General features: G+C 34.4%; 1 protein-coding gene across 3 annotated transcripts in view; it reads right to left on the reverse strand.

Moving 5' to 3' along the window:
- The window catches only part of SLC44A5 (solute carrier family 44 member 5), a 412555-nt gene that overhangs the window by 337871 nt on the left and 51533 nt on the right, over nucleotides 1-23151 (reverse strand). For 2 of the 3 annotated variants that reach the window (XM_025392182.1, XM_025392173.1), the window contains exon 2: nucleotides 4677-4758. The exons of the other annotated variant lie outside the window; for it this stretch is intronic. In XM_025392182.1, the coding sequence (XP_025247967.1) occupies nucleotides 4677-4689 (13 nt within the window). In that variant the 5' untranslated portion in view covers nucleotides 4690-4758. The remainder of the gene's footprint in view (nucleotides 1-4676; nucleotides 4759-23151) is intronic. 3 annotated transcript variants of the gene reach the window in all.

The raw sequence follows: 23151 nt of genomic DNA on the forward strand, positions 1-23151 counted from the left end.
CTAAATCTGATACAGTAGGTAGAAAATGAGTTTAAGAGTAGAAAGGACTTGATTGAAAGTCCTTGGTCACTTCCCAGCTCTGTAACCTTAAGTGAATTACTTCGTATCTCTCAGTCTAACTTTTCTCTTTTTAAAAATAATCATAATAAAACTAATTTCACAGTGGAGTCCTGAGGATTACATAAAAAGCATAGAAAAAGTGTCTTCATAAAAATGCCTGGCCTATGATAAAAAAAAACTAAATGAATAATAATTATTTTCTTCTCCCATTTTCTTTTTACTAGTAAAGAAAATATCTATGCCAAATGATTTTGAATATTGTATATAGCTTAAAAACTTAAGTAACATGCCAGTGTCTTTTCTATGCAACCATTGTTTGCATTGCTAATTTGAAGGAACTACTACTTACGTATGTAATTATATGTGAAATTTGAATGAATTACAACCCTGGGCAATCATCTAGTTGAACAATTCAAATTGGTACCATAATCTGGATCTCCTTTTCCAGAAATATATTGCAACTTTATTTCTCTTCTAATCAATCTCATTATAGTGGAAGAGAAAGAGGGAAAATCTATCCCTCATCAGTTGAATAATAGCAATGTGTCATGGCCTCTTTTCCACTGAGTCCACTTCTTTTGTGTTAGATAACATGTATCTCTCAAAGTATTTTTGCTTCTCTTTCTTCCAGAGCCTGCTTATGGCATCTAATATTGCAAATATATCATTCTATTCAGTTTTAGAAGCAAGTATGTACGATTCTGAAAAAGGAGGAGAGAGAGAAATGCATGTTTGAGGCACCTAAGAGAATAGGCAGAAACCGTCTATGGCCAAGGACAACAGGAGGCTTGTCCATCTGCCCATAATCAAACTGAACTGTGTCCACTAGTTATCAGCAGGGGGTGGCCAGTGGGCATCACACTAAAATAGAATTTCTGCCATTGGGACTACAAGGTGAGGAGGCAAAAAATTGTTTCAGAATGCATTTCTGCTTTGGCATGATGTATATAAAGAGTTGTTGCTTGTTTCTTACACAAAAACTATAAAACTTTTTTCATTTTGTTTTCATTTATTAAACATTTTCTGGATGCTTTATAGAATCTAGGCACGGTGCTGGCCACTCTGAATATAAAAAATAATTTCTTTCTCTAGCAATTCTGTTTTATGAGGGGGACAGAAAAGTAAACAAATAATTATAATACAGTAGATGACAGCTAACATACATACAATGTGCTATTGGAACACAAAGAAAGAAGTAATTAACTATGCAAAAATCCAGCAAGTTTACAAATTTGTGAGGCATCTTTGCAAAAGGCTATGCTAATCTTCTCTGTAATATTCCAGTGTTGATACCAACACTGCTACAGGAGTGAGACCAACCATGGAAGTAGAATAGAAAATCCAAGAATAAACAGATGGATCTTGATTAGTTATGTTTGTCTTAGGGTAGGAGAAAAAAAAGTGTTTATTGTTTTTATGTTCATTTATTGCAGTCTTTTTTATGTGTGTGTATGTTTATGATATAATTTTTAACCTTAGTAATAGCATCTAAACATCTCAACCTCTGTATTCTATATCAGTATGCTTGAGGGTGTGACCACTGGAAAACATATAAATGTAGATATAGATGCAGATTTTGAAATAGATTTAGATAGCTTCTTGTCTCCAGAAATACTACTTACAATATAATTTTTAAATTTTACAATAAAGCATTGTCTTTTAGGCAATTTCCTAATGGAAAAGTGAAGATAAGGCATAGCATTTATTGGCATTTAGCAAAATTAATATGTTAATACAAATACATCCTTAGTGTGCTTTTAGACATACTATAAAGGCGTCTTTTCAATTACAGAAATGAAGAAGGAACGAAATGAGGCACTCCAATTTAAGCTAAAGTAGAAAGTCTGGGTACACTGTCAGCTTGCAAATCCTATTTAAATGTCTATTGGCTTTGTTACTAGCATATAAATTTGGAAACAAAATTCACATCAGTTTCCGATAAAATGTATTGTTCCTCTTTGAGGCAATTTTTGGTGCTAATATATCCAAGTCTCATCTTAGGTATCCCAGGCATTCCTCTGTGCTGTTCCTGAAACCATACATTGGCCTGGAGCTATTTGCATAATAATATTGGTGTTTCCCCTCCATGCCCCGGTCACAGGAGCCAATGGCACATTCTGAAAGGTAGTCCAAGGCATTTGCTTGACCCAGGAGCACCAGGGTTTTAAGCACCAGGCTTAGCCAGGGTCTAAGTCTGCTTTGAAGAACTCACTCCAAAGAGTAACAGCTGTCACTTTGCCTGTCTGTGTCCTGGTGGACACCAAAACTTAAATGGTCTATCCCCTGATGAATTCAAGAGAATATAGTCACATGGTTATTATTATCCATCAATTGTGCAAGACATAAAAAGTCCTAAACTTTACCTCTAATCTCTACGTGAATCAGATAATACTTGAGTCTACTTTTTCACATATCGAAATTTCATTTGTACCTTACCTACATGTAATGAAAACCACAATGCCTGTGGATATAGCCTAATGTTTTTATTTTCCACATGTCAACTCCATATAAGTAATTTGAGGTCACTGTTCTCAATGTGTTTCTCTTTTAATAATATCTAGCACAGCTTCACAGGCAACTTTATTTTTAAGGAATGTTTTCTATTGATAGTGGTGGTGCTGGTAGTGTTGTCAGCTTTTCTGTTCCACTCCAACAAGTATCCAAGTGTTGTCCTATGAGTGAATGAAGCTTTGCCAAGTCTATGTTATTTCTATGATTTTTATTACAAATTTCTAGCCAACATAGTGTTTCATTCCTTGCATATGTAAAAACTGCAAAAAAAATTGAATTTAAAAATAAAAAGTAAATGTCCTTACACAGTAAACTGAGTAATGGCTTAAGCCTAAGAAGTCTAACTCACAAATACTACGGAGAAAGTCATTCATTAACTTAAGATCAAAGACATGCAAGCTACTTGACGATAAATGGAGGCCAACAGAAACATTGATTAGTGGAAATGTTTAAAAAGTAGACGTCACTGTGAAAGCAAGGACTTATTTCTGATGATGAAAGGCGTGCTATCTCTTCTAAGTTATTTATTAACAATAGTCAATATTCAGAAAAAAAGAGATAAATAAATGAGCAGCATGGAAAAGGGCTAGGAAACACCCAACTTATGAGCAGCTCCAAAACTCCAAGAGCATGCCAGTTGCATAGTTTTAAGAAATTATTTTCCCTTACAGTATTGTTAGACGTGGTAGCAATACTTTGCTTTAAGCTCACATAAACCAGTCTAAACTATAATGTAGCTGAAGTATAATATTGGCCTGGTAATTCTATATTAAATTCACCTAACCCTTTGTAACACGCTTCTGAATTTCTATCTGTGAATAATAATGAAAAAAAACACCATTTATTGAGCATATATGTACTACTTCTCAGGCACTGTGCCAATTTAATCCTTACCTCAGTCTGTGAGATAATTATTATTATTCTCTTTTATGGATGAGCAAACAAATCTAAAATTCTAAAACAATCTGCTATAGACGTGAGTATGTTAATAATGCTATATTTATGCATAAGAGAAAATGTTCTCTAAGTCTGTCATTCTCCAGTTTTCATACTTAAGAAACAAGAAGCAATCCACGGTCAAAGGGCAGAGGCTCTGGACACAGAATTCCCTGTAACATGTTCACAGGATCAGATAAATGCCCCTGTCAGTGACTGTCCATATAGTACAATGTATTTGCAGCCTTGAGGAACATGTGTAGATTCAAACATATTCCTGGTTCCTTTTTTAAGAATCTTGTTAGACAGACCTGTAGATCTTGTTTTTAATAACTCAATCTTTTTTATATACTCAGCCCAAGATCGAAGCTGCTGCTTAATTTTAAGCTCTACATTCTGTATTTTCTACTTTAATTTGTACTTATGCCACATTTTACTTTTTTTTCATAGCAAGAGATAGATTTACCTTCACAAAGGAATACAATTTGCCCTTAAGGAAATGGTATTCATTTTCAATAAACATTTGGTAAGTAACTACTTTTTCAAAAGTCAAACACTAAGTCTGAAGAAGGTAAAAAGATGGATAAGACCTAACCTATGCCTGTAAGGGGCTTAAAATCTAACTGTGGGGACAGAAATTGAATCAGGGCTAAGTTTGAAGTAAAGCCTCACATTCCCTCTCCAAAGAACAATTTCTGACACAGTGTTGTTTCTCTAAGGAGCAAGTTCTAACTTTGTCTCAATATGAGAAAGGGGGCTAAACAATAATCATCTAGGATAAACTGTGAAAACTAAAAGATTCTGGTTCTACCAATAACTCTTAGGGAGATGGGGCAATGCAGGAGAAAGGGAAGAGTTTCAGCATTGACATGAGTGTGCCTGAGGATGTTCCTTTACAAACCACATACCAACAGCTTGCCATGTTCCCAAGAATCACTCCTATAGGGAGTCCAGGTATAGAAAGGAAGATGTCATGCACCTCAGAATCTTGAGACAGGCAAAGACTGAGAACCACAAGGTCTAACATGCTGTAGTTTTTCAGGTGCAGCTTCCAATGACAACGTAGTATATATTCATTTTTCTATTTGTCCTTATTTAATATTAAACAAAGAAAAATATTTGGCACAAAAGTCTGGATCAAGAGGAACTTAATTCAAGTAGGTGTTTACCTGTGTCATTCATTGAGATAAAAGGCTGTTTCTTCAGAAGTAGGCCTGAATCACTGCAAACTTGAGTTGCTTAGAAAAGAATCTGTGATAAAAATAAGTATGAAGATAGTTATCTAAAGCAAATTATTTTTACTCATTAACAACTAACCTTTTGGGAATGCTCTCATAACTTACTATAATTTACCCTCCCCCAAAACTCAGAGAATTCGCCTAATTCTCTCCTACACATAAAATACTGCAGATGTTTTCGCTCTTTGGAGAAGCAGCCTTTCTCCTCTTTTTACTGAAATGAAATTCTTAGTGCCACAACTTCCTAAATCTATTTCAGTCCTTATATTTATCCTTTATCTACTTTCACACTTCACATTCCACCTGTAAAATGCATCCCTAACCAGTTGATACTCTATCTTATCTTCCATCCGCATGCACCATGTAACATTTACATTTATGTTTTATGTTTTGCTGCCACACTGATTACCAAATGGTGGTGGATGATATTTTTGTTTTGAGTTTAGCATTTTCTTTCTGTTTTAATTTGGGGGGGTGGGGTTTAAATGGCATTATATGGCATTTTAAATTACATGGCATATCACTCTATAAAAATTTAAGTTAAAGAAAATCATTTTTCCAAATTAAGGGGAAAAGCTACTCAATTTTACCACATAGAAACCACTGCTAAAATTTTGGTATTTTTCCTTGCAGTATTTTTTCTATGTATGTTTTTTAACTTTTCACTTTGAAATAATTTCAGACTTACAGAAAAGCTGCAGAAATACGATGGAGAGTTGCCATGTACCCTTCACCCAGCTTCTACTATTAAAATGTTAATGACTTCCATAACCATGGTGGAGTTATCTAGATCTTCTATGTATATTTGGACAAGGTTGAATTTATATTTTTTGTTCATTGCTTTTTTTTTTGCATATAATATGATAGCGTAAGAATTCATATTAAGTTCTTCAAAAATATTTTAATGTCCAAGTAATGTCATACTACATAAACGCATATTTTAATTATTTCCATACTGTTGGATATTGAGATTGTTTGTGATTTTTTTCTATTATTAAAAACTCTCAACATGTTATCATTTTTTTAAGTATCTACTAATTTTATGGGTCAAAAGGTAGTCTTTTATTTTAAATTGCTTTTTTTAGTTATTATTGAACGTGAACATTTTAAATGCTTATGATTTTTATTTCATCTTTTGTAAACTGTTTATTCAAGCCCACTTCCATGTACTGATTGGTGTTTGGATGTATTACTTACAAATTTATGTAAAACTTACATATTTAAGATTAAGCTTTTGACTCAAAGATTACAAAGTATTTTATTGTTTTGTATTCGTCTTTTGATTATTTTGTTTTTATTTCAATAATCCAAAATAATTTTGCTGACTGAAAACAACATATCTTTTTTATAGTTGTAATTTGTAATTAAATAACATTTTTATAAAGTAAAACTTTCTTCCATTCTTCAACTCAGTATTTCTCAAACTAAGACCTGCCAACCACTAGTTAGCTCAACATGTGACTCCTGGGAATTATGGGAATTTCTTTCCTTTAAAAAGAGTCTATATATTATTCAGGTTTGAAAGTTACTGCAAAAGGTACAAAGGTCAAAGGAGGAATTCCATGTTTAATAAGATGCCATACATACACAATAAAAACAGTTTATCAAAGGATCAGTTAGTATTGCATGTTTTCCAGTGTTAATTATTTTATACTACTTTAATGTCTTGTAAATATTCACAACTTAACTGACAAATAATTTCTTTTGTGTTGTTACAAATTGAACATCAAAAACCTGTATGTCAACTGCCATTGTCAACTCTTATGTCAACTGCCTCTGCTCCCTTTGCCTGGAGTACTCTTTCACTCCATTCCTCCACTCCAATCAAGTGGAAAACTTGTGTGCCTCATTGTCATTCCTCTCCACCAAACCATCCTGCAAAATTGTCTGAATTGTTGTATTCTCTGCTAATTTTTTTTCTACATGTTTACTTTCACTGCTGCATTATCTTGGCATTTTGTGTTGCCCCTCACAACTGTCAGAGACTGTTCTCTGTATTAAATTCCCATCACTGTAATTCCAGTGGGGCTAGAAAAGTTCCTCTCTCTCTCTCTCTGTGTCTCTCTCTATATATATATATACACACACATATAAAATACATATAATATATATATATAATTGGAACTTCATTAATGTTTATAAAATGAATTATCCATATATGGTAGCAATCATCTGGGAGAGTTCTAAGAAGTGCAACCTTGTTTTCTAAATTATACTGACAAATAATACTGCAAGTTCATCTTCCAGCTCTGCAGTCAGTTGTCTCATGGGATCCATGCTTCATTCTGGCAATGTCAAATGCTTTCTATTCTGTGATGAGTGACTCAAGCCAAAGATAATATCGTTGCTCAGGCAGCTGATTAATAATCACTCTTTTTAAAGACTTTTTATATTGAAATAATTTCAAACATACAGAAGAGTTGGAAAATGCTATGGTTTGAAAGTTTTCCTCTCTCAAACTTAGGGTGAAATTTAATTGCCATTGTAACAATATTAAGAAGTGGGATCTTTAAGAGTTGATTAGGCCATGAGGGCTCTGCCCTCATGAATGAATTAATGCTGTTATCAAGGGAGTCGCTTGCTTATAAAAGGATAAGTTTGGCCCTATTTGTTGCTTACTTTCTCCCCCTCTCTTTGCCCTTCCACCATGTGATGCCTTCTGCCATTATGATGCAGCAGGAAGGTCCTCACCAAATGCAGCCTCTCAATCTTAGACTTCCCAGCCTTTACAACTATGAGCCACTATGTTTCTGTTTATTATAAATTATCCAATCTGTGGTATTCTGTTACAGCAGCACAAAACAGACTGACAGAGGAATGAAACAAAGAACTGTTGTATACTTAACCATATTCCTCAGTTGTTAACATTTTGCCACTTTTGATTTCTCTTTCTGTGTGCATGTGCATACACGCACACAACAAAATACTTTTGCTGAACCATTTAAGAGTTACTTGTAGAATTATGTACCTTTATCCCTAAATACTTCAGTGTTCATTTCCTGAGAAAAAATGTTCTCATAAATAACCACAGTACATTTATCAAATCCAGGAATTTAACATTTATGCAATACTCTTATCTAATATACAGCCTATATTTATTTTCCTCTAATTGTCCCAATAATGTCCTTTACAGAATTTTTTTCTCTGATCCAGATTCAAGATCACATATTACATGTAGTTGGCATGGCTGTTAGTCTCCTTCATCTGGTACACTTCACATTTTGTTTTTCATGACATTGAAATTATTCAGAAGTACCAAGGGATTTTTTTTTATACTTTAAGTTCTGGGATACATGTGCAGTTTTGTTACATAGGTACACACGTGCCACGGTGGTTTGCTGCACCCATAAACCTGTCATCTACATTAGCTATTTCTCCTAATGCTATCCCTCCTCTAGCCCCCGACCCCCTAACAGGCCCTGGTGTATGATGTTCCACTCCCTGTGTCCATGTGTTCTCATTGTTCAACTCCCACTTATGAGTGAGAACATGCAGTGTTTGGTTTTCTGCTCTTGTGATAGTTTGCTGAGAATGATGGTTTCCAGTTTCATCCATGTCCCTGCAAAGGACATGAACTCATCCTTTTTTATGGCTGCATAGTATTCCATGGTGTATATGTGACACATTTCCTTTATCCAGTCTATCATTGATGGACATTTGGGTTGGTTCCAAGTCTTTGCTATTGTGAATAGTGCCTCAATAAACATACGTATTCATGTGTCTTTATAGTAGAATGACTTATAAACCTTTGGGTGTACACCCAGTCATGGGATTGCTGGGTCAAATGGTATTTCTAGTTCTGGATAACCAAGGGATTATTTTAAAGAATGTCCCTTTGGTTCTGTCTGATGTTTCCACTTGGTTAGATTCAGATTATGCTTTTTCAGCAGGAATACTGCATAAACAATGTTGTACATCTCTCAGTATAACATTTCAGGAATCATATCTCAATTTATTTCATCATTGGTGATGTTAACTTTGACTACTCAATAAGGTGGCATTGGTCAGGCTTCTCCACTTTTCATTTTGTAATTAGTAAGTAACCTCCGGGGAGATACTTTGATGATATGTAAATACCCTGTTCCTCTTCAAACCTTTAGCTTATTGATTATTCTTCTGAATAAATCACTTTATAATGATTGCAAAATGGTGATTTTCTACCTTTACTATTTCTTCTATATTTATTGGTTAATCAACCATTCTTTTTTCTTTTCTTTTTTTTTTTCTTTGAGACAGGGTCTAGTTGTGTCACCCAGGCTGCTGGATTGCAGCAGCGCAAGCATGGTTCACTGAAACCTCTGAGCAAACTTTCCACTCAATGGATGCCAAAACCATTGCACCCAGATCAGCCACAGAAAAGAGCAGAGCTCTCAATAGAAATTTTAAATAAGTGGGACTGAGATCCTGAAGCATTTCTTCAAAGAATTGTAACAGGAGATGAAACTTAGTTATGATTCTAAAGACAAACCACAATTAAAGTAATGGCTACCAAGAGGTGGAAGCAGTCCAGTCAAAGCAAAAGTGTACTAGTCAAGAGAAAAGGTCATGGGAATAGTTTTTAGGGATGCTCAAGGCATTTTGCTTGTTGACTCTCTGTTGGACCAAAGAACAATAACATATACTTATTATGAGAATGTTTTTGAGAAAGCAAGCCAAAGCTTTAGCAAAAACAAATGAACAAAAAAACACCCGGGTAAGCTTCATCAGTCTTTCTCCACTATAAAAATGCACCTGCTCATTTCTCTTAAGAAACAAGGGCAATTTTGCAAGAGTTTCAATGGGAAGTCATTAGACATCCACCTTACAGTCCTGATTTGGTGCCTTCTAACTTATTTTTATTTCGTAGTCTTAAAAAATCTATAAAAGAAACCCATTTTTCTTCAGTTAATAGTCTAAAGACTGCGTTGACTGAATTAAATTCCCAGAACCCTCAGTTTTTTAGGGATAGGCTACATGGCTGGTATCATCACAAGTGTCTTGAATTTGATGGAGCTTATGTTTAAAAATTAACTTTATACTTTTTAAAATTTTATTTCCATTTTCCAAATAAAAATTTATTTTCATAAAATCCAGATTCTGCAAAATATTTTTCCATGAACTTTTCGAAGTCTCCTCACATCTCTAGTTTTAGACAGACCAAGTCTCATTTTTATTATGTTTCATTACACAGTGGAGATTAAGGAGGACTTAGTCTAATCTTTTAATTTAGAGACCATTTCCTTCTATTCAACTAGTTCAATTCTGTGTTCAGACAAGAATCAAAATAAAATCCTCAGAAAATGGATTGATCTAATAGTTTCAGTGAAAAAATACTTTAGATGTTAACGTTATGAAATTTAATGATCTTTTAACTTATGAAATTTAATGATCTTTAAAAATGTGTTTACCATTAAGCAACCACTATGCTAAATAATAATTTAGGCCATTTTGCTACTAAATATTACTATTTTTTTTTTTAATTTCTGAATCTCTGTCTCTAGACAGCAGATTAAGAGCTATTGGTCCCAAATACGTGGTTTTCCCAAGTCAAGTAACCATGTCAAGAAATGCCATTCTGTCTAAAAGGGGCTAAAAAGGACTCAAAGACTACACATAACACATCTTGTGTCTGTGAAGACTGTTTACTACTGAGATCATCAAGAAACAGCCAACATCAATTGTCTAGAGTGAAAATTTGAAACTCGGAAACTGTGGCATAGAGGCTCATAGATTTTCATAGCTGGAAAGGACCTTGGTGGTCATATTCAGCCCAAAGCTCCCACTTTGTAGATGAAGAAATTGAGACAAAGAGACATGACATAATTTGACCACAGTCAATTCATGTCAAAGTAAATAAGGATAAAATATTAATTGAGACAAACAGGACGTTGATAATCTGAAGAGCCTAAGTTCATTAGTGTTTCTGTAACAAAATTTAGGGTTTGTCAGGTCCAGTCTAGTTTCCCATCTCTTCCATCCTTCCTATCCCAAAAGCTATGGCTATAATCTCAGTCCCAGCCAGGTTTCTGGAAACAATCCTCATTGTAGACAGATGAGATTTAAAGAAATCTAGTCAACATTTCCAGAACTGATATCAAATTAAACGTGTTCTTTTTTTCCCTAAGCTCTGATTTTCTTTCCAGAGGTTTTGCTTTGACTCCTTGACCAAATTCCCTTTTTGAATACTGTTTGGGTAACTAGACCCTGAGACTGGCATTGTTCTCTGTTCTTAAGTTCCAGTCTTGAATACGTGCCTAGTAAAATACTAAGACTAGGACTGTATGTACATTGTTCTCGCCAAGCTCTGCTTCTTCCTACAAAGAGAAAAGTTAACCACAATTCCCAGATCAATTGGCCTGCTCCATCATTTAATGATGCAGCTGCCTAGATCTTTAAATATTCATGAAACTAAAATTCTCCACCGCCCCACTCTTCCTTCTTCTTAGTACACCTCTATCACTATGTATTGGATTACTCTATCTCATTTCCAATAACTGTGACCTTTCTCATTTTATTCATTTATTCAACAAATATTTGTGGAGTGTCTCTTGTATGTCAAGTATTGTGCTAAGCAGAGGTGCAGATGGTAGCGATGAAAAAAAGTTATACTTTAATTCCTGACCTTAAGGGATTTACAGTCTTGTGACGGCAACAGATTGTAAATGGTTCACACACAAAAAACCATGTACTTACAAGGTGAGAAAAGCATTAGGAAGGAAACATAGAATTACCCAGTTTAGTCAGGGAAAAGTTTTCTGGAAAAGTAACATTATGTCTGGAGATTTGAAGGATAAAAATGAACTAACTTGCAAAGCACTGGAAAAAGTATTTCAGACCAGGAACCAGCAGTTGTGAACACCCTATAAAGGCTTGGGAAATTGGGGAAACCAAATAGAGACCAGTATGGCTGGAATATATTGATGGGAGAGGAAAGTTGACTAAATGAGAAAAGAGAGGCAGATTATACAAACACTTGTGGGCCACGGGAAAGCATTTTAATTACAATATAATTGTAATGAGAAGTCATGTTTTTAAGTGAAGAAAAAACATAGTTTTCATTTTTAAAAGATTGTTCTGCTGAGTTGAAAACAGGCATTCAAACAAAGACATGTACACAAATGTTCATAGCAACATTTTTCATAATAACCAAAAAGTGGAAACAACCCAAATGTCTATCAACTGGATAAACAAATGCTTAATAACCATGTAATGAAAAATTATTTGGCCATAAAAAGGAATGAAGTACATGCTACATCATGGGTTAACCTTGAAAACAGGCTAAGTGAAAGAAGCCAGACACAAAAGGCCAGGAATACATGATTCCATTTAAATGAAATGTCCAGAATAGGCGAATTCATAGAGACAGAAATAGATTAGTGGCTTCCAGGGGCTGGGGGATGGGCATGGGGTGTGACTGCTCAATGGATGAGGGTTTCTTTGGGGGGTGATGAAAATGTCCTGCAGTTAGATACCGGTGATGCTTGCAAAACATTGTGAATGTACTGAAAGCCACTTCATTCTACACTTCTAAAATGGTAAACATGATAAATTTTACATTATTAAAAATTTATCTTGATTTAAAAAAAAAGATTATTATTTGAATAATAGACTACTTTGCAAGAGAGAGGGGCTAGGTGCCAACGGAGTAATCTCCATACATGGACAAGAGCAGTGACAGCAGAGACCAAGGAATGGGGAAGATCCACCGTAAATTTCACAAGATTTGATGATGTCAGTAACTGAGTCAGGGAGAAGGAAGCAGAGAGGAAGGAAGACATCCAGAATTACTCAGAAGCTTCTGACTGAAAGAAGAACATGTTTCAAGAGGAAATGAAGGGCTCAGCTTTGGACTCATTAATCTTGAGAAGCCCATGATCCAGCCTAGGGTACCCTATGCCAAGATACTTCCACATTTTAGCATACTACTTTAACTTTTCTAAACTTCACTTTTCTCATCTAGAAAATAGAAATATTAATGGTAAGATAGTTGTTGTTAGAAAGAAGTTAGGTAATTGATGTAAAGTTCTTAGCACAGTTCTTAACACACAGTAGACCCTCAATCACGATTAGAGATTATTATTGTTGTTATAATCTTTGTTTTAATTACTACACTTATTCCATATGCTGATTCTCTGTTCCTCCTTCCAGCTTCCGCAAATGCTTAGCCCACCCAAGGGGGCTGGTTTTGAATGAAGTTTCAAGCCCTCCCAATTTGCTCCATGTTACAGCAGCTAATGAGTCCATAACCAGTCATAATCTCGGATATATTGACAGAAAGGGACCTTTCTGGCTGAAAATAACATTCAGATTCCTTAGCCAGACAAGTATATTCCTATGGTGGAGAAGGCACATTGAGCTCCAATAACTGCATGATAATTGTACTTTTAAAAGCATCCAACTCACTTCTAATTTTCTTGGAATCTTCCTATCCTTAATTTTATTTCCCCAAACTTTTTCTCCCACAGGGAATAAAATGTGCTCACAAGCGGACAGGAGTATTCCAGTCTACTTGGCAGTTAATTTCCTCATAGAGATTTGTAAATTGATGTTCTGGTTTATAATCAGACTCTTGTAAGTTTGGTCAGAAGGGATCAATTTGCCTGGGTCTGTTAACCTCTGGATGTCCACATAATAACCCAGTTTCTGAACCGGAAAGCTGCATATCAGAACCTGGGCAATGAAAACCCACTAAGAAATGACACATACACTGAAACACCAGCCTAGAAGCAGCCACTCAGACTTCACAATACAATATTGTACAGAATTGTGAATATTAAGGAGGTAATGTATATTAAAGTGCCTGGCACATGTTAGACTCTCAGTCAACATTAGTTCATTTTTTATTTTTTAAATCATATGCAACTCACAAGGGAAAATAATCCAAGTTTGAAAGATTTCAGATTAACTGAAATGATCCTACTTTTTTTATGCTCCATCTCAGTCAACCCCTAAATTTCCTTTCTCCGATGAGTTTCCTTTTTAGTGTTTTCTCATTTGGGCAGCTGCCTTTTGCAATTGGCTGTCTCCATAGTTCATCACTCAATAATGCTTAAAGAAAGTATTAGTACAAATCAAAGGTCTATCTGAGAATAATCATATATATTCTGAGGAATAATTAGCTCACAAACTCTGTGATCTTGGGCAAGCCACTTAACCTTTCTACATGTCTATGTCTCATTAGTCAGCAAACATGCCTCACCAGCCCATCCTATATTGTCTCTTCGTGTCCCTTCCATCTCTAGTATCTATAAACTATATTCACTACTAAATCCTCAGCACTTAGCACCCATAGATGCTATTGACATATATGTTGAACGATTGAATGTATGTATTTTAGGCCTATATTTGGTTCACAAATCTCATAAATAAGCCCAATTTTCACAATAAAGAAAATGGAAATCAGTCACTAACTTGTTTTACACAAAATTTTAAAAGTTCTAAACCTTAAAAAATATAACTGGCAAAAAATATATTAGCTAAAGTGGAAAACAGACTCTCGTATAAGCATTCTATATGCCAACCTCAACATCATTATAAAGGACGAATGAATTAATGTATCTGTCGATTGATCAAAACTTGTTGAATTTTTTAAAGCATAAATTGTATGGCTTTTTTTAAATTTGGGCCTTTTCTCCCACCTCTGAATATCCAGAGAGCATTGTTCACAATAACTAATTTAACAAATCTATCCTTTTGGAGTTTCTGTTGCTTTGAAGAAATGATGACACCCTTCAACACTGATTAGAATCACAGTACCTAAGAGAAGCTCTTTTATTTTTTGGTGGCATATTTACTTTCTAGAAATTATCTTTGGCTTTTTAGCTCACCTAATTTACATTTGTGACTACAAAACAATTATAAATGATAATTTTTCCATGCTTTTCACCTTTGTTAATAAACAGTTTAAAGAATAAGGGAGATATTTTTAAATTCCATTTTAATCTACCATTGCTGGCATTTAACAGAAATCAGGACACCAGTTCAAAAATTGCATACCAAGTCAAGAATGGAAAACTTGAGCTTGCAGAAAAAGTTGTGTTGTCTTTTCTAACAAACCTCACGTTTTCCAAAAAAGAAGTAGACTATATTTATGATTTCTTATTTTGTTCTTCATTTACTCATAATGACTATAGCATAAATAAAATTATGTATATTTTCTATACTACAGCTTCCCTCAGTTCAATTAGTTCAGTTTCACAAGTATTACTGACTACCTGTTGGAAGCCAGCCACTATGCTAGGTTCTAAGGAGTACAAGAGTAATAAGATATATTTTCTAACTCTCATGAAGTTCACATATTACTAAATTTTTTAATTGTTTTTTCAGTATCTCAGTTGCCACAACCATTTTAATCAAATAATTTTACAGTTTTATATTTTGAGGTTTAACATATTACTGCTTTAACATTTTTGAAAAATTACTGGTCTGAGGGAAGCTAGAAAAATTTAAATAATTACAGTGCATCATCATTCAGGTAATAATAAAAGTATTGTCTTAGCCTGTGTTCCCCAGAATACAAAGCCTAAGACACAAAAATGTAACTTAAGGTCCAGAGCTAGGGAATGGGGGAGAAAGGAGGAAAGAAAGGTATGTCGATAAAAGATTCCATGTTGAGTTGACTGGTCACCCATACAGACGGCTGGATATTCAGTCTTACAGGACACCTTAATAACCTCTTAGGGAAAGATAGTATGAAGTATTTATTCATTACTGTTGCCTCCTATTGATCAAGGGTGGTCCTCCAATAAATCAACTCCCCATCATTTCTAGGTTGCACTTGCATGAATACTGAGCAAAATCTCTGGGATGTTTTTACTGCTTCACCAACAGTAAGGAATCCTTGTGGAGTGGCAGAAGGAGGAGGAGCAAGCGGTAAATTGCACCAGCCTGAAGCAGGGAACTGTCAAGTTGCTCCCCCATGAAACTGGGCAGCATTTTCATAGAAATGGTCACCACAGCCACAGCTGGGATAAGAGGTGAAACCAACAAAATTTGAAGCCGTGTGTAAGAAGCATTTGATAAAAGTGTATGTAAGGCACAGAAGTAGAAATGAATAGAGAATTATTAATTCTGTCTGGAGATAAAGGGATCAGAAACTTCACAAACAATTCCTCAGAAAAATGATTAAAAGTAATTGAAGTATCAGGCTGGGCGCAGTGGCTTATGCCTGTAATCCCAGTACTTTGAGAGGACAAGGCAGGGGAATCATTTGAGGTCAGGAGTTCGAGACCAGTCTGACCAACATGGTAAAACCCTATCTCTATAAAAATTAGCCAGGCATGGTGATGTGTGCCTGTAGTCCCAGCTACTCAGGAGACTGAAGCATGAGAATTGCTTGAACCCAGGAAACAGAGGTTTCAGTGAGCCGAGATCACATCATTCATTGCACTCCAGTCTAGGCAACAGAGTGTCACTCTGTCAAAAAAAAAAAAAAAAAAATGTAATTGAAGTGTCAGATGACAAAAGGGGATTGGTAGTCTAGACAGAAGGAACAATACATATGACACAGAGGTTTGAAACAACAAGATATATTTGAAGAAATGAAAGAAAATTAATGCCTGTATTACTGGAGTTGAAGAGACAGTAGATGTTAGAGACGTAAACAGAGCCCAAAACATAATGGATTTAATAAGCCATGTTAGGAGTTTAAATTTAGTACCAGAAAAAATGAACAGTCATTTGAGTGGTTTTAAACAAAAATATAAATTTAGGGTAAGGTGTAAATAGAATTATACTAATAAATATTATTATAGAAGTAGGAAATATGAAAAAATAAGACATTGCCTTTAAATAGATTCAGCTATGTTAAGGATATATTATAAGCTCTAGAGTAAACACCAAAACACAATAATAAAAGGTATATCTAAGAAGCTAATAGAGAAAATAAAATGGAACACACACACACAAATTCAACCAGCTCATAGGAAGGCAGAAAAAAGAGAGGAAAAAAAAGAAAGACAGAATGAAAACAAATAAATAGGTACACTTAACGCCAACATTTCAACAATTATACTAAATGTAAATGGACTAGACACTCCAATTAAAAGTCAAATAAGTGCAACATGGTTGAACTTCACAGATATTGCACAACATGAAAGAAATTGGACACAAACAAGTACATACTAAATAATGTTAATTTAAATAAAAGTTTGAATCAGACAAAACCACTTTATATTGATAGAAATCAGATCAGTGGTTGCCTGAAAAACTCGTTAGTACAAGATATTGACTTCAAAGATGTAAGAATGAATCTTTTAGGGAGATGAAAATGTTCTATATCTTAATTGGTTTGGTGGCTATACCAATGTATATGTTTCTCAAAGTCCTTGACCTGTATACTTAGAATATGTAGGTTTTGCTATATATAATTTATACCTAAACAAAATTGACTAGAAAAAAAGAGCAAACAAACATCTCTCAAGTTCCTTACTTGAATGAATAAGTGGTGATGATGGTGAGAGTAGAGGAGAAACAGAATGTTTTGGCCTCACATTATAGGTTTGTTTACATGGAGTGCCAGTTCAAAGCGAAGCCATTTTGCTACGGGCTAGAAGATCAAGGACAAATAAGACACAGTTCACCAATTTGAAGGGTAGTCACAAAGTCTACTGCAGAATATATGAAAACAACTTCGTTTACTACACTATGGGAAATGTTCCACTAGAGTTATGGGCAAAGTGCTGTGGAAGAGAGATACTTCATGTAATAAAACATTAAAAATTCTCCATTGTTAGATGAAAAACAAATATTTGTATATCCACGCAGTAGAATGTTATTCAGCAATTAAAAGAAGCAAAGTATTAAACATGTAACAACATAGATGAATCTCAAACTAATTATATTGAGTGAAAGAAGCCAGACTTATCTTCCCCCAAAAAAGTATACATTATATAATTCCATTGTATAAAACTTTAGAAAATCAAAACTCACCTATAGTGATAGCAAGCATATAGCAGGAGGAGGGTATGGAGAGCGATGGAAAGGAAGGATTACAAAGGAGAATGAAGAAGTCATCAGGGGTGATGTATATAGTCATTATTTTGATTGTGATCATGATCTGAAACTTTTTCTCACCCCTCTTCCTCCAAGCAAAATTAGTCACATTCTATTTTGTTCTACTGTGTCCTATGTTTGTTTCATGGGTAATACATATGTCAAAACTTATTAAACTAATTTAAATATGTGCAGTTTACTGTAGCCAATTATACCTCAACAAAACTATCTTGAAAACACTGAAAACAATCTTGGATGATATATCATGTTATGGCTGCACTGAGTAGCATATGATCTACATTAAAACCTAAATTTCTATCATTAAATATAATAAAGAAAATATTCGAGTTGAAATAATGATACTGGCAAGCCCTGACTGAGTGTTTACTCTGAGCCAGGCAGTTTGTTAAGTCACTCACTTGCATCTTTTCATCCCTGCACCAACCCAATGAAGTAGGTAGTATTAACATTTTCAAATAGTAAATGAGGAAACTGAGGACATGGAGTTAGAAGTGTGTTCACCTGTGAGTAACAGAAAAACCAACCTCAGGGACATAAACAAATAATGGCTGTTATTCTTCAAAAAGTAAAAAAGGGGACTGGAGATAGGCAATTCTGGTTTGTTTTATCTGCTAAGTCATTTGGACAAGGACAGGTAGGCTGTTTTTTTGCTGTCCCCACCCTCATGCACAGTGCACCACTTGCCTCATAGTTACATGATAGCTGCTATATCTTCTGGAATAACAGGACTCCAGGTAAAATAAATAGATATAGGTGATGGGTATACTAATAGCCAAGACTTCACCACTACATGATATATACAAAAAAAGTGAAGAGAAAGAAGACAAAAGGGTCATACTGGCTGAATCTCCTAGCTTCCTCAGGGGTTTCACCCAGCAGGTTTTTGCCTATTTGTCATTGGTCAGAACTGTGTCACATGATCACCCTTAACTGGAAGATGGCTAGGGAGAAGGTGTTGTAGATAGAAGCCAGAGTAGCAAATTAGTAATTTCTGCCATTGCTACTAAGAGATGGAGTCAGAATTTGGTCTAGACTTATTCCCCAGGCCTGTGCTATTAACTATAATATTATACGAATAAAGTTATCCATAAATTCTCCCCAAAGTCATCTTAATATGACAAGCAAAAAGAAAAAAATTTCATACTGAGAAACATGGATTTGACACAGTGTAAGTGCACAGGGAGCATGTAGATGACTTTTTAAAGTAGCATTATTTTATTATCTAATGCAGGCAAAACTGAAAATGTGGGAGAGAAAGGAAGGAGTGAATACAGGGAAGAAAGGTGGGCAATGGTGACCTATAACTTAATTTCACATATTTTTATTTAATAGCTTTGTCTCTTCTGTGGCCTTGTGATACAGCACCAGTTCCTGAATGTCTCATCTAGAAAGTTTCTCTGGTTCTTTGTCAGGGTAATTTTCCACATTCTACAAGTGTTATCTGGGTATAAACAGGAGGCAAGGTAGTTTTTAAAACAGAAAACAAAAATTATATGGTTCATATTTAGAAGACATAAATATTTTCAAAGCACTTGCTATTGAAGTCATTTCCCCTATGAGATTAAGCCTATACACATTTACACTGTAGTATACTTAGTGTCTGTCCAGTATTTTGGTCAATTAGAATTTATGCAATTTATTTGCTCAATAATCCAGTAGATAGAAAAAGCATTTTGTCAAGTATAAAATATTATGAGTGTTAATGGCTATTTATGACTCTATTAGAATATAATTTTTGGTCAGTGAGTTGAATACTGGTTAAGAATCCACTTTTTCAATCTAAATTATTAAAGATTCATTGTATATTAGCACATTCCAAAAACATATGGATAAATCCACAGCCATTTATTGAGCACATACTATCAGTCACACATTGTATTGGATTCAGAAATAAAGCATAGTAACTGTACTAAAAATAAATCATAATCTAATGATGACAATTTGATAACTGCTATAGTAAATTTATATAATTGGCACAACAAATGTCCTTCTGATTTCTCTTCCCTCTACATTTTTCACTTTTATTTTATCTTTGGATGTAACTGCAAGGTAGTTGATTAAAATGATAAAGTAATAGCAAGAACACTGTAGAGTTTACACCTGAGAGATTTAGAAACATACTCTCTAAATTTTTTATTATTTGATAAAATGTAAAACAAATTTACAAATTACTTGCTAGGACAAAACATTGCCAAAGATCAAGTGTGTTGGTTATGGAGATGTGTCAATAATCTTCTGCTGGAGATTCAAACTGCAGCCTAGAAACTAGCACAGCCATCACGCTGTACTGAAACTGACAGAAGTGAGTTTTCAAGCACAGTTCACTGCTTTTTGTTATCTACATGCATAGCAAGTACACACCGCTGATTTGCCATTCCACTCAGAGAAGAGGAAAAACTTCACACTACCTTAACATGGCTGTAGGTTGGTTAGCTGCTTTTTAAAAAGAAAAAGTTTAAAGACCATATTCAAGAAAATCCCCAAACCTTTATATAGAACTACAGGATATGAATGATGCAACATTTTATCATCAACGATTTTGTGAAATTTTGATGTAGGCCTGAGACTTCAATATTGAGTCATTATTATAAAAACAAGACTTTCTGATCTGAGAAAAACATATTTATGTAGAATTAAACTCATTCCAGGAGAAGGCAAGTGCAGAGTGATCTCGGTCACACATTCTTTTCCTCTGAATCAAAACAGGTAAAATAACTTATTATTATAATTATTAAATAAAAGTCATAAGCTCACTGATGAGACTCAAACAAGATTCCAAAAGGTCTCAGACAGTAACCAACACTAAGCGCTTAATGACCATCTGCCACATTTCAGGCACTGTGGTAGAAGTGTGGCTATTGACTCGCTCACAAGAAGCCTGTTATGTACTAAGAAAAGTCTTACCAAAATGAAACCATGAAACAATAAGAGTATATATTCTTAAAGTGTTAAACGGAAATGTATGAACTATTAGAAACTACAGTTTTTATATCTATATATTATACACATATGGAAACTATATATATGTAATTGTTTATAAGTACTTTATATATATGTACTTTATATATATAAACAATTCCTAATAAGTACTCATTGTCTGGCTCAGTCAAGCGTAATAGGAAATCATGATGAGCAGAAAAAGAAAAAGAAGCAGAACTGGAATAGGGTGTTAAATGATTTACAGAATACAAATAAGAGGAAAGCAGAACAGCCTAAATGCTAGGAACTGCACAAGCAAAAGCACAGATCTGGAAATGCACAATGACTGAGGGAATTGGCTGGGACATAAAAAGGAAAGCTCTGGCTATCATGGTCGATTAGTACCAAACATTGGATCTGATAATATTGGTTAGTTCACTTGGGAGCACTGAGTAGTATATTGAGAACTTTGCATTTCACCTAGTGGGCAATGGGCAAAGGCAGTATCTGAACTGGGATGACATTTCATTCAAGGTTTTTATATGCATTGTTCATAGTACAAAGTATATGCTTCTTGCATACACATTCAAATGCTTATCACATGACATCAAAAGCATAAGCAACAAAAGAAAAACTCTATAATTTGGACTTTACCAAAAATTTTTAAATTTTGTGCTCCAAATGATACAATCAGAAAAGTGAAAAGACAACCCATAGAATGTGAGAAAATATTTGCAAGTCACATATCTACTAAGAGACTTGTATCCAGAATATATAAAGAAGTTTATAACTTGACAATAAAAAAGACAAATAGCCAAATAAAACATGGGCAAAGGATTTGAAGAGACATTTATCCAAAGAATATGTACACATGACCAATGGTACATGCAAAGACGTTTACCATTAGTCATTGGAGAAATGCAAGTCAAAAACCACACTGAGATATCACTTTATAGCCACTGGAATGGCTATAATTAAAAAGATTTAGGCAGTAACAACTGTTGGTGAGGATGTGAAGAAATTGGAACCCTCCTACATTGCTGATAGGAATGTAAAATGATTCAGACATTTTGGAAAGCAGTTTGACAGCTTCTCAAAAAGGTAGAGCTACCATATGATACAACAATTCCACTCCTAGGTATATACCCAAGAGAAATGAAAATATATATCCAAAGAAAAATGTGTACAAATGTTTATAGCTACATTAACAATAGATTAATTGGGTTATGGAAATAACCCAATGTCCATCAACTAATGAATGAAAAACAAAATGTGGTATATTTTCATACAATGGAATAATATTTAGCCACTAGAAGTCTGAATAAAGTATCCAAAATAGGCAAACCTATAGAGGCAGAAAGTAAACAAGTGGTTGTCTAGGATTGGCAGGAGGTTGGAGGAATGGAGAGTGACTGCTAATGAGTTTTGGGTTTCTTTTAGGGGAGACAAAATCTTCTAAAATTATATTTTGGTGATAGTTGCACAACTCTGTGACTATCATAAAAGAAAAATGAAATTGGACACTTTAAATAGTTGACTGGTATCACATGTGAATTACATAAAGCAGTTTTTACAAAAGTACACTTTAAAAATTGCCTGGGTTCTAATTGTCCCAGTAAACTTTTGTCTACAGCAGATTTGGTCCTTTGCCTCCCTGTGCCCCAAGACTCAACCAATACCTCCAGAGATGGAAGAAGCTCAGTTTCTACTCATTGAAACAGGCTTGTCCCCGAAAAAGATGTTTGTTAATCACCTATTATGAATCACCTATTATATCTGCAAATGGGTTGACATTTTACTCAGATTTCTAATTTAGTTACCTTTTAAAGGTATATTTTCAGTAAATACCAATAAATACATTAACTATGCTGATAACAAATTATGTACCCCATCCTATTTAGCTACATGTGGTGTAAAAATCCTAATAGAAAGGTTAAAAACTACCTCTGATTAAAACTACTTCTTGCAAAGACTCCCATTTACGTGTTCACACGGTAATTCAACACTTTGCCAGCTATTTAGTTGTGGCTTCTTAGAGGAAACAAGATGTCAGTCTCTATTTTCATGGATCACTTTTATCTGAAATTTTTTCTCTGCATGATCCAAATTTACTAGAATCATAATCTGTCCTTCGTAATATGTTAAAAAGCGGGGAAATCAATTATGTGTAATTATACATGGAGTCTCCCAGTATACTTTCAGAGCTTATTATTAGTAAATTTCTTGATAAAAGAAGAACAAGAATAGAAATATTTCATTACAAAGAAACTAGGATAAGGCAGCTGTTTTTTCAAATTACTCTTACCCTGACTTTTATTATATAGTATTTAATACCCACTGGCATACTTTACATGCATTTGTCATTTTACTTTTATTATTGTCTGTCTCTTCTCAGACGAGTATAAGTACTATGAGGAAAGGAATTTTGGTATTTTTCAGTCCTATGTCACCAACACCTATGACATTCAATACTGTAGGTGCTCAATATTTCAAT

Source organism: Theropithecus gelada, chromosome 1 (genome assembly GCF_003255815.1).
Source record: "Theropithecus gelada isolate Dixy chromosome 1, Tgel_1.0, whole genome shotgun sequence".
NCBI lineage: Eukaryota > Metazoa > Chordata > Mammalia > Primates > Cercopithecidae > Theropithecus > Theropithecus gelada.